At 39.0% G+C, this 12,646-nt stretch overlaps 2 protein-coding genes across 2 annotated transcripts; one reads left to right on the top strand and one right to left on the bottom strand.

Moving 5' to 3' along the window:
• The first annotated feature begins 1,634 nt into the window (after positions 1–1,634).
• ddx19a (DEAD-box helicase 19a) lies at positions 1,635–9,010 on the top strand. The gene is made up of 11 exons (XM_067593136.1): positions 1,635–1,866; positions 2,068–2,131; positions 2,278–2,470; positions 2,605–2,697; positions 5,616–5,718; positions 5,812–5,926; positions 6,046–6,223; positions 6,347–6,584; positions 7,697–7,859; positions 7,943–8,134; positions 8,230–9,010. The coding sequence occupies exons 1-11, from the start codon at positions 1,804–1,806 to the stop codon at positions 8,289–8,291; spliced, it is 1,464 nt and encodes a 487-aa protein (XP_067449237.1). The 5' UTR covers positions 1,635–1,803; the 3' UTR covers positions 8,292–9,010.
• Positions 9,011–10,225: 1,215 nt separating this feature from the next.
• On the bottom strand, positions 10,226–11,397 carry ubxn10 (UBX domain protein 10). The gene is made up of 2 exons (XM_067593137.1): positions 11,248–11,397; positions 10,226–11,107 (listed from the first exon to the last, which is right to left on the bottom strand). Exon 2 carries the CDS (start codon positions 11,022–11,024, stop codon positions 10,257–10,259), a length of 768 nt encoding a protein of 255 aa, XP_067449238.1. The 5' UTR covers positions 11,025–11,107; positions 11,248–11,397; the 3' UTR covers positions 10,226–10,256.
• Positions 11,398–12,646: the final 1,249 nt, after the last annotated feature.

Here is a 12,646-nt window from a genome sequence, read left to right on the forward strand (position 1 = left end):
ACACATCATCTGCAATATTATTGCAATTAGTTTGTTTTTCACAGATTTACATAAAGATGAGAATAACCTACTGCCTTTAACTGATTAAATACTCATCATGTAGTAGTTTTGTGGAGAGCAGATATGTGATGGATGTGTCCAGGGGTGGAAAGTAACAAAGTACATTTACTCAAGTACTGCACTTAAGTACAGTTTTGAGGTACTTGAACTTTACTTGAGTATTTCCATTTGATGCTACTTTATACCTCCACTCCACTACATTTCAGAGGGAAATATTGTACTTTTTGTTTCACTACATTAATCTGACAGCTTTAGTTACTTTTCAGATGAAGATTTGACACAATAGATAATATAACAAGCTTTTAAAATACAACACATTGTTAAAGATGAAACCAGTGGTTTCCAACCTTTTCAGCTTTTGACGTCTTACAAAAAGCAGTGTGTAGTCAGGGTCACATTTCACATGTCTATGAGTTGTTAACAGCTCCACCAAATAGTATTTTTTTTCCTCTAAACTTCTGACACGGTTTCATTTCAATAAAGATTCAAATGATCCAATATTTCACCAAAAATCAAAGATGAGAGAAAAAGTCCAAGAACTGAAAACAGATTTGTGTATCAGAACTTTGTTTTTTCTTCTTTCCTCTCCCATTAATCATCTCACAACCCCTCAGATTTATCTGGTGACCCTTTGGAGGGGCCCGAACCCTAGGTTGGGACCCACTGGACTAAACTAACTGTATATAAAGTGGTTCAAACTAGCTCCACCTCCAGCAGCTACAACAGTAATATGTAACAGTAACATGCTGCTTACGCACTGATGCTTCAGTATTAATAATCAAATGATGTCATATATATATAATAATATATCAGTCAGAGGGACCAAATCACTAGGCTACTTTTACTGCAATACTTTAACTGCATTTTGCTGCTGATACTGATGTACTTTTACTAAAGTAGGATTTGTCATGCAGGACTTTTACTTGTAATGGAGTATTTTTACATTGTTGTGTTGGTACTTTTACTTAAGCAAAGGTTCTGAATACTTCTTCCACCGCTGCACATTTCATATCATGTGAAATATTATTGCAATTATTTGTTTTTCACGGATTCCCATAAAGATGAGAACAGTTTACTGCCTTGAACTGATTAAACACCGCATTATGTGGTAGTTTTGTGGTGAACAGATATCTGTGACGGGTGTGTCCGAAAGTTCCCTTTGCAAACAGGGTGGGAATACGATGGTGCTTTTAGGTTTCCCCCATAAACTTCGTAAACATTAAGTTGAACACATTTAAGTGTTTACATTTTGTTTAATCCTAAAAACAAACGGTTCTACAGTTACGTAAAGAAGATAGTAAACTAATGTGAGAAATGTCTGACACCAACCATCAAACAAAGAGAGAAACAGCAACCTAACAGTAACTTTAATGTAGTCGACAGAGGATCAAATTAGCCGTTTCGTAAAAGTTATCCTTCAACTTTTCACCTAAAGATACAGATATAAGGTTAACAATAGCTGCCGTCCTAAAATGACCAGCAGGTTCCCATTTGTAGGCTATTTGTCGATTCGATTGGTTGCCTCTGATGGCTCAGGTGTTAAAACGTGCTATTTTCCGATGGGACTGAAGGCAGCATCAGTGGTGTGGTCCAGCGGGTTGCGGTTGGCTCAGGTCAGCACAGCGGCACGTCGTCACTCTACTGTCACGCACATCATTCACGCTGACACCAAACTTTTTTGATTAAAAAAAATAAAAAAGTCTTGCTCGTCTAGACAGAAAATAAGCCCTTTAATGTTTGAAAATGTCCGGAGACTCCTGGGCGCTCGCTGTCGACGTTCAAGAAGCAACAACTCCATCCATACAGGTGAGTTTTAGAGGTGACAAACGGCTCAAAAAGTAACTTCAAACACAACTAATCCGTCCCGTTAGCTAGCAGGCTGCTAGCTACATCTGCTGCTACCACCTAGCCGCGTTGCCGTCTGCCTCGGTAATGTTTCTACGCAGTTTGTTGCATCAGTCAGATTTAACCGCTAATAATGTATAAAACTGTATTTTTTCTGTTTAGTTTGACCTCTCAAAGAAACTGGAGCGAGTCCGTGGTCCGCGTAACGTGAAAGGAGACATAAATGGTAAACTAAATCAACCGTTTTTTCTCTTTTATTAACACTTCAGCTGAGGAATAAAACCGCTGACTAACGTGTGGTGGTGTTTGATCCTCTCTGGTGTGTGTGTGTGTGTGTGTGTTTTTTTTTTTTCCTTCCTCCCACCTGTGCAGGAAACATTTTACCGGAGAAAGCTGAAAATGGAAGCTGCAGAAAAGATGTGGACAAAGTGGATCTGGCCGAGCAGTCCCTGCTGAATAAACTGATCCGCCGGTCTCTGGTGAGGAACAGAAACCAGGTGGAGGTCCTGCAGCGGGACCCCACCTCTCCTCTGTACTCCGTGAAGACCTTTGAGGAGCTGAGACTGTGAGTCTGCAAGGAAAACCGTTATGAGAGTGACTGAGCTCTCAAACAAATGAGCACATGCATGGTCATTTATGTTTTTTCTTTCCTTCCTCAAAACACTTGTTTTCTTGTTATTTTGATTTGATGATCAACAGGAAACCCGAGCTGCTGAAGGGTGTGTACGACATGGGTTTCAATAGACCATCCAAGATCCAGGAGAATGCTTTGCCCATGATGCTGGCACAGCCGTGAGTTCTGTTTTTACTCTTCTGGAGTGGTGCAGGAAGACTTAATTGATTAATCAATTAGTGGACCAACTTAAAATTAACTGACAACAATTAGCCAGCTGGAAATCAATGTGGTAAGGACAAAGTAATTAATTATCTTTAGAAAACAACATTTAAAGATAGAGCCAGTTTCACTTGATGGCCAACAGGTTGAAACTGTGGAAAACTTTAAATCTACAGGTACAGTTTTTGATTTCCAGGTGAGTATATTTTCAAGACATGCTCATAGCGACTTCATCTTTTCAGAAGACTCAGCAGCCTCAGTGTTAGTCAGGGAATTTCAGAACCAGTTTACAAAACTTTTGGGGTTGATAGTGTTTTTAACTTCCTGTCTGACAAGATCACTTAAATTGTAGGTCTGAGAATAAACCTTCCAGGATTGTAGAGCTGCAATGATTAGTTGATAAATCGATTAGTCATTTGGCAGAACATTAATAGGCAACTGTTTTGATAATCGAATAATCATCTTTGTAAGTTTTTAAGCAGAAATGCCAAACAAACTGATATTCTATATTATATATGACATCATTAGATTATCAGTACAGAAGCATCAGTGTTAGAGCAGCATGTTTCTGTTGTAGCTGCTGGAGGTGGAGCTAGTTTCAACTACTTTATACACAGTTAGCTAGTTTAGTCCAGTGGTTCCCAACCTAGGGGTTGGGCCCCTCCAAAGGGTCACCAGGTAAACCTGAGGGGTCTTGAGGTGATTATTGGGAGAGGAAAGAAGAAAAAACAAAGGTCTGATATTATGTATGACATCAGTTTTTGGACTTTTTCTCTAAGTTTTGATTTTTGTTAAAATACTGGATCATTTGAACATTTATTGAAATGAAGCCATGTGAGAAGTTTAGAGGGAGAAATCACTGTTGACTGTTGTTGACTTCCAGGTGAGTATATTTTCACAGCGACTTCATCTTCTCAGGAGACTCAGCAGCCTCAGTGTTAGTCAGCAAATTTTAGAACTAGTTTACTAAACCTTTGGGGTTGACAGTGTTAACTTTTCATCTTCCCACCTGGCGTGATCACTTAAATTGTAGGTCTGAGAATAAACATTCCAGTAGTGTAGCACTGCAAAGATTAGTTGATAAATTGATTAGTCATTCGACAGAGAATGAATCAGCAACTATTCTGATAATTAAATAATCATTTTAGTCATTTTTAAGCAAAAATGCCAAATGTTTGCTGGTTACAGCTTCACAAATGTGACGATCTGATGCTTTTTTGTTTTGTTTTTTTCTTGGTTTTTGGACTGTTAGTCCCACAACACAAGATAATTGAAAACATCACCTTCCACTCTGGAAAACTATAACCTTCATTTTTCACAATTTTTCTCTCATTTCTGACACTTTGTAGGCAAAATGATTTAATTGATTAATTGAGAAAATAATCGTCAGATTAATTGATAATAACCGTTAGTTGCAGCCCTACAGGTTTGTCCTAACAGCCAGCAGAATAGTTGGCAAACCCCAAAAGTCCTCGATTCAACTCATTACGGAAAAGACGAGAAAACAGTATCCTAGTAGATGGCTCTCATCCTCTGTTCAGCCAGTTTGAGCCTTTGTGTTCTGGGAGGTGCTATAGAGTGCTTCTGGCAACTAAAAATGTGTTTAACAAGTCCTTCATCCCAAGTGCCATCAGTATTCTGAACTCTGCAAAGTGACTGAGATGAGAGACGACACATGAACTGTTTTTAATGTGTAATGTGGCTCATAGATGTAAGAATCATCTATGAACCATTTGATGACAAAGACCAAAGACAATTTTCCACCCAATAAAGATCTATTCCAACTGTTAAGTCATTAATTAAGGAAACGTACCAAATATTTGCTGGTTCAAGTTTCTCAGATGTGAGGATTTGCTGCTCTTCCCCCTTTTTTACATAATGAAAAAATTAAATATTTGGTTTAGGACTGGTCTCTTGGACAAACAAAAGCAACTTAATGTCATCATCTTGGACTCTGGGAAATTTTGATGGATGTTTTAACAATTTTCTATAATAGACCAAACAACAATTGATCAATTATTAATTTTTTAAAAAATCCATAGATTAATCTAATAAAAGTAATCTATTGTTGGGTTAAAGCACTCTTGACCCAGTAACCCCTTTTTGCTTATTTAAGGATTATTCTGTTTAGGGCGCAAACAGCTATTATTACTCATCATTGAGTGATCTGTTTTTGTTTTTTCATTTAACCTTAAATGTTTATTATATTAAATGTCAGAAAATAGTGACGTGTCCATCATAATTTCTCAGGCTCCAAAGTCTTCAAATTGCTAGTTTGATTGAACCAACAGTCTAAAAACTCAAAGATATTTGATTTACAACAATATAAAAATGAAAGGCAGGAAATTCTCACAACTGAGAACCTGAAACCAGAATGTTTGAGTTGTAATTGTCTTATCTAATTCATTCAAATGCAGTTCAGTGCAGAATTTGGCTTAATGACAAAACTTTGTTCTTTTCTTTTTCTTTGTTGTTATTTTTATGCCACTTCTAACATATTCTAATGACTAAAACTTAAAAACATTGTGCATTTTAAAACCATATCACACATCATATCAGTGTTTTTACTGTATCAGTGTTAGTCTGGACAACTAATTGTAAGCTAGGTTTGAGACTATAACATACTGTAACAAAAATGGAAAATAAGTAAATGTGAAAAGAAAATTGGCATGAAGTAAATGTTATGTAACAATTGTCCTTTTAATTTGACAAGGAGAACTCACAAATGTACGCATTATATCTCATTTTAATCTGTACAAAAACCTAAGTATAAAAACAGTAATTCACTGTTTTTATCCCTCTTCTCTAAGATCTAATTAAACATTAATCTGTTTTGATTCATTCAGTTTGTTTTTCATGTTTTCTTTGGTTCCAGACCTCAGAATCTGATCGCCCAGTCACAGTCTGGCACAGGTAAAACTGCTGCATTTTCTCTGGCCATGCTCAGCCATGTAAACACAGCCAACAAATGGACTCAGGTAAGCATAACATGTAATCTGCACCGCCAGCCGGGGTTCACAAATCTGTAGTCTGAAATGTACTCACCCATAAAAACTGTTTGGTTCTTCCAGTGTCTTTGCATCTCGCCAACATACGAGCTCGCTCTGCAGATTGGTCAAGTAATCGAGCAAATGGGGAAATTTTATCCTGATGTGAAACTGGCGTATGCCATTCGGGGCAACAAAGGTAAGAACATTACCGTAATCGTAATGACGCCTGATGGGATCGGTAGCAAAATGGTATTTCAAGTCATTTGGTCGCCGCTGTTGGCTGTATCACTCCATAAATTTCTGCTTTATGTTCAGTGGAGCGAGGCATCAAGTTGCAGGAGCAGATTATCATAGGAACACCAGGCACCGTCCTCGACTGGTGCACCAAGTACAAGCTCATTGACCCCAAGAAGATTACAATGTTTGTGCTGGATGAGGCTGATGTGATGATTGCTACGCAGGGTCATCGGGACCAGAGCATTCGTATCCATAGGTGGGCTCCTTTCAGATAAACCTACAAGCATCTGATGATGATGATGATAATAGAGGATGCAGTTTTCTGTGTCACATCATTCAACAAGCTTCTCCTGTCCTCATTCTCTTCATTCTGGTGCAGACTGCTGAATAAAGACTGTCAGATGCTCCTTTTCTCTGCAACCTTTGAGGAGTCTGTGTGGAAGTTTGCTGAGCAGGTGGTTCCCGACCCCAATATCATCAGGCTGAAGCGCGAAGAGGAGACACTGGACACCATCAAGCAGTTCTATGTGGTCTGCAAGGAGAAGGAGGACAAGTTCACAGCACTCTGTAATCTATACGGGAGCCTTACCATCGCACAGGCCATGATCTTCTGCCATGTGAGTCAGTTACTGTAGCTATACACAGCACACATGTCATTACAATGGTTGTTATTGTACTGTTGGACTCACCTGGTATCTCAACTATTAAATGAATTGCCTTGAAATTTGTTACAGACATTTGTGTTCCCCAGAAGATGAATCTTAATGACTGGTGAAGTAGATCAAACCATTGTTGGTTTGGCTCTGCATATGAACATGTTAACAATAAGAAAAATACAGAAAATCACCAGTCATATACTTAAAGTACATCCATTTCCCCAGCAGGGCTGCTATTAAATTCACAGGAAATGGAAAGCTTGGAGAAAGAGCACCTGCTTGGGATTTCACTGCAGGTTTTCATAGATCACCATTGTCCGTTTCCTATCACCAGCTTTAAAAAGGCTGCAGCTCAGGAGAGAGAGAAATGATGTCGTTCGCCCTCAGCAGAGGTGTCTTGACTAAATACCACCATCATTCACTGACATGACTAAATCTCAGAGGAATGCTACAGATACAATCAACTGTGCTGTAGTTGTGTAGTGTTAATATATTTGGCCTAAGCACCCACGTCAGCAGCCAAGGGATGACGATGGCAGTCGGTCAACCATTTTGGTCCAGACTGAAATATCTCGACGTACATTGGATGGATTGTTTTAATTTTTGCACAGGCATCCACAATCCTCAGAGGATGAAGCTGACTAGAGTTGCAACAATTACTGGATTAGTAAATCGAAAGAATATTCACAATTATTTGATAATTGTTTGTCAGTTTTCAAGCAAAAATTCCAAAGATTTGATGGTTCCAGGTTTTTAATGTGAGAATTTACTGCCTTTCTTTGTCTTACATTATAGCAAGAAGAATATTTTTGGGTTGTGCACTGTTTTTTGACAAAACATGTTTAATGATGTCACTTTTCGCTCTAGGATATTGTTATGGGCATTTTTCAGGGTTTTCTGATGTTCTTATTTAGCTCTAGATTTAGTGGGGTATCTCAACATCTTCCAGATGGATTGAAATAACATTTTGCTACAGACATACGAGGTCCCCAAATGCTAAATCCTACTGACTTTGGAGACTTAGTATGAGCTGTTCTGTTAGCTAATGTTTTTAAATGTTTTTTTCTCTGCAGACTCGCAAGATGGCCTCTTGGCTGACTGCACATCTGACCAAAGAGGGCCACCAGGTGGCGTTGTTGAGCGGGGAAATGACAGTGGAGCAGAGAGCTGCTGTCATCGAACGCTTCAGGCAAGGCAAGGAGAAGGTGCTCGTGACCACAAATGTGTGCTCCAGAGGTAAGAGATTTTAAAACCTTCACTTAATGTTGAGAGGTGAGTATTTATATCTCAACTCTCATTCATGGTTATGTTGATCACAGGTATTGACGTGGAGCAGGTGTCACTGGTGGTCAACTTCGACCTCCCTGTGGACATGGATGGGAACGCTGACAACGAGACTTACCTTCACCGGATCGGCCGCACCGGACGCTTTGGCAGAAGAGGCTTTGCTGTCAATATGGTTGACAGCAAACACAGCATGGATATCATCAACCAAATTGAGATGCATTTCAGTATGTTCCTGTTTCTTCCAGTTTGATCATGTAATACATCAAATATAAGGATCCAAACATGATTTTTCTTCTCTCTCTCTCTCTTTCTCTAACAGACAGGAGAATCACTAAACTTGACACTGACAATCTTGAAGAAATGGAAAGCCTGATGACCTGAACGCTTTGTTTACATGCACTACCGAATACTGAAGCAGTTAGACGTGTTACCTCAAATGTGACTTGAGTTCTTTCAAGGGTTTATTGTTTGCATTATATTGTTTACAAAAGAGAGATGCATGCTAATGTTGACTATGCAGACTTCTTTCATAGCAGTAACTTTTTCACTTAAGATTTGATTTGTCCGACTTTTTGATTTTATTTTTTTTTTGATCACTGAAGTCACCTTAAGCCTTAAAATGTGTCTCCCAGAGACGAAAAACTAACCACTAGCTGTTAAAACAGCATTTTGGAAGGGTGGTGCTAATACTAGAGTTTATGGTTTGCTGTGTCGTGTTTTTGATTATCTGAAGTGAATTACTAGTGTGTCTCATCTATAGATGTTTGCACGGCTTGATCAAGGTTGATTTCACATAAAATATCCATGAGTGACTTGAAGCATTTGAAGGTTTGAAAAATGCCTGTTTGAGCTTAGTGGTAGATGACTTATTACTTTACTGATCATTTCATTTGATGCTTTATCAGACTGTGAATCCAGAGCTGTTGCTCAGTTTTTTTTGTGTGGACAAAAAAATAAATATAACTATCAAATGTGAAACCTGTTCAGACAGTTTATTGCTGCTGAAATGCTGTTTTTTGCAGGACAGCTTTAGCTTGTCAATGGACAGGTTTTTGAACTTAACAGTGTGATTGTTTGTTTTAATAAACCTTCCAGAGTGAGCAGGTGTTTCGTGTCTCGTGTTTATGTTGAAAGACGTTTGATTAGTTTTGAAGTGTTATTTCCAGTCTTCATCACACGCGGAGCTCTTATCCATCCAGAAATAATTTTGTGACTCAATTCAGTAGGGTACGATGTAACAGTTGAGTGCTTGCTATTTTCCTGTTTGATGTGCATTAGTCAGCTTCCTTTTCTCCTCTTTTGTGCCGCTTGTTGCTTCTATCTCGACGTATGACTCAACAGATGCCAAGCTAAAAAAGCACAGGATAAAGGCTAACTTTCAATGCACTCATGTTTTTACACACTTGAGAAGCAGGGCAGTAGTTCTAGTATAAAAATAGTCTGATGGATTCACCAGCTATTGACAACCTTGTAATGAGCAGCTGTGCCTCTGCACCCTAATGAAAGACTTTTATTTGGCATTTAAGAACATTAACTTTGAAGAAATGACGTGGAAAATGGCAAATAAACAGTTTGTGGCTGCATTTGTCAGCAGGCCTGGTGAAAATACAATAATCTGATTACACTTTGCTATTGAGTGCCAGCACCACTGCCAGTTTCACATACATAAACCAGACTTTTATGTCTAAATCAATATCTGACACCATATCCGAGTGCTTACTTTGCTATTTTGATTAAAATCTTGTGTAGTCTAACTGAAATAGAACATACATGTCATATTAAATGTCCTCATGCAGCTGTGGTTATATACAGACATACAGGTTACATTTTAATGCAGTTGTCTGGAGTATTATAGGGCTGCAACTAATAATTAATCGATTAGTTGTTTGGTCCATAGAATGTCAGAAAATGGTGTCACCGTTTCCCAGAGTCCAAGCTGACGTCCTCAAATGTCGTCTTTGTCCCAAACAATAGTCCACACCCAAAAATATTCAGTTTACTATCACAGAAGACCAAATAAACCAGGAAATAATCGCATTTGAGAAGCTGGAATCAGAAAATTTAGACTTTTTTTCTTAAAAAATGACTTAAAACAACTGATTGACTATCAAAATAGTTGCTGATTAATTTAATAGTTGGCAACCAATCAATTAATCGACTAATCATTGCAGCTCTAGCGTATTATGTGCAATAGTGCAGCAAGACAAGTTACCAAAATTAATTATTGGACCTATTTGTACTGAATTAGCTTTAGTCAATAAAAGTAACCAGAAGAGACAACCTTGTGTATACATAAATACCACCAGGCAGCCTAATTTCAACTGGAAAACAAGACTTTAAAGTTTTTTAGGCTCTCTCATGCTCCACCTCACTGTCAGTCTGAGAGATGCACAGCACTGATCTGTTCAAGATGCCACACTGGGCCAAAGTCATATCCATGTCTGTGAAGGTCCTGCGTGGCACGTCCATGGTCTCAATGGAAACCTCTCCATACCTGGTTCCATACCTGGCCTCTGCACTGGCTCTCACCATCTGTAGAGCGTCTGTGGGGTCAAAGTGCTGCTGAAACCTCCTCCCACATGGTGCTCTGATAGCTAACAGCAAGTTGCCAGTGGTACCTGCAGAGGAGCTGTCTTCTTGTAATTCTCTGGTCGTTTTTGACTCTGGATCATGAGGCTGAGGCCCGTCAGCCCTCTTGTCCACCTCAGGGCTGCTGGTCTGGGTCACAGCCATGGATGAGGGGAGATCTGGCTCCTCATGCCTCTGCTGCAGGAGAGCATCATCAGACAGGTGGAGCTTTGACATCTTCTTGTCCAGGTTTCTCCCAGGACTCACCTCTGACCGCCTCCTCTCGATGGATGGAAGCACCTTGTATTTGTTTAAGGACTGCGGGGGGGCGGCAGGTGCTTGTTGCAGCATCTGCAGGACTTGATCCTGGCTCAGCTGGCTGGCCTGCCACATTATTGGCTGGGACTGGGAGCGGAGGTTCCTGTCCGGCCTGCTGTATCCAGACTCAGGCGGCCTCTGGATGCTGTCTGTGTCACTTGCATATAGAGAGTTGTTTACAGCGGGTCTGCTTCGCCCTTTGGAGGACTTTGGCCTTGTTAAATGCATTAATGAGCAGCTGTTGAGCCTCTTTCTTGCTATTAGAGTTGAAGACAACAGTCAAGATTCACAGTTGTTTCTCGGCTTCAATCCTTCATGAAAGGAGCACAGAAAGTTACTACACAACACTAAGACAGTGTTAGAAGCTTGTCATACAACATGGAAGTCTAAATACACACTACTGTCGCTTAATGAAAGGTTAAGACGTTAAAATGCCGTGTCTGCGCATTACTTTTGTGTCGCTTTCCATCCAGTTTCACGGCGTCAGCAGGAAGTGCCGCTCGTCAGCGTCAGCGCGGTTACCATGACAGCCTGGTTGCCTTGACGACGGCCTATAGTTGAAGGCAGGGAGCCTCCTGCTGTTAGATGTACGCAACTGTATATAACGCAGGACACTTTATTTCTAATCTCAAGTGAAATTTGTCAAGTGTGCAAAAATAAAAAAACAGAAATAAAAAAAGAGTGATTAAGTTGAGTTGATTGAGGGCATCTGGAGTTCTTAAAAGTTTTTATTTTTCCATGTGTTTGCTCTGTTCAGCTGATCAAGTGTAAGAATAGGAAATTAATTGAAAGCTGATTAATATCACCTCTACGTTACCGTGAGAGCAAATCATTTCTAGCAATGCTGGAGATTAATTGAATCTGCAGTTGCATAGATGTAGAGATTAATATGTGGATTTCAATCTTCATTGTCAGTTTATTTGGTCTTAATTAAAGGTTGGCTCTCACAGATTAAGCCAATTAAAAATGCAGGGTTTCAGACTTCAAGTTCAGTTTAAATTTGCTTAAATGTGGTCTGTAAATAAATGAGTTGAATCAGTTTTCTTTAGATTGGACTCATTCCCTAGCTAAATTTAGATTTCATCACTGATAAATAAGATAATTCAGCAATTGTAAATAAGCTCTACAATGATTGTGCTGCAGTAAATCTTGTTGATCTACAACTTTTTGTACAGTAGATGTGTGTACTTTTGATGATTTATTAAAAAAAATAGATTCTTAAAAAAATATATACACCTGCAGCTAGATGTAACTCTGATTTTAGGGTTGTGAGGTCCCGGCAATGCCAAGCCCTCTTTAACAGCTCAAAAAACATACCTAATATTGATTAATTACCTCGATGCTTCAGGGCTTTTCCTAACTTTAATGAGAACTGTTTGTAAACCTGATTTTGAACTGGTATCCACCATAGAAAATGACACATTAGTTCTGTTTGTGGTCTCAGAAACCTGCTGAAAAACATGGTTATATACAGTTATAGCCAGTGGTGGACTGTGACTAAGCACATTTACCCAAGTACTGTACCCAAGTTTCAAGGCACTTTTATTTTACTTGAGTATTTCCATTTCATGCTACTTTATACTTCCACTCCACTACATTTTACAGGTAAACATTGTGCTTCTTACTCCACTACATTTATTTCACAGCTATAGTCACTTTTAAAGGGTCTTTTTCTGTTGATCAGTGTCAAACAATCCATATTAAATCCTCTCTGATTTGATGTTTTAAAACAAAACAAATTCCAAGAGAGGTGAATACAGTAGTCTATATACAGTATACTTACTTACTTTCAATACTTTAAGGACATTTTGCAACTAATATTTTTATAAATTTGCTTAAGTAGTATTGCA

This window comes from Thunnus thynnus, chromosome 6 (genome assembly GCF_963924715.1).
Source record: "Thunnus thynnus chromosome 6, fThuThy2.1, whole genome shotgun sequence".
In the NCBI taxonomy this organism is placed as follows: domain Eukaryota; kingdom Metazoa; phylum Chordata; class Actinopteri; order Scombriformes; family Scombridae; genus Thunnus; species Thunnus thynnus.

Excerpts from the sequence above, each read along its gene's own strand:
- ddx19a (XM_067593136.1), top strand. The coding sequence starts at position 1,804 with ATGTCCGGAGACTCCTGGGCGCTCGCTGTCGACGTTCAAGAAGCAACA. Across the intron at positions 2,132-2,277 it reads CGTGAAAGGAGACATAAATG|GAAACATTTTACCGGAGAAA; the intron begins GTAAACTAAATC and ends CCACCTGTGCAG. Across the intron at positions 2,698-5,615 it reads CCCATGATGCTGGCACAGCC|ACCTCAGAATCTGATCGCCC; the intron begins GTGAGTTCTGTT and ends CTTTGGTTCCAG.
- ubxn10 (XM_067593137.1), bottom strand. The coding sequence starts at position 11,024 with ATGCATTTAACAAGGCCAAAGTCCTCCAAAGGGCGAAGCAGACCCGCT.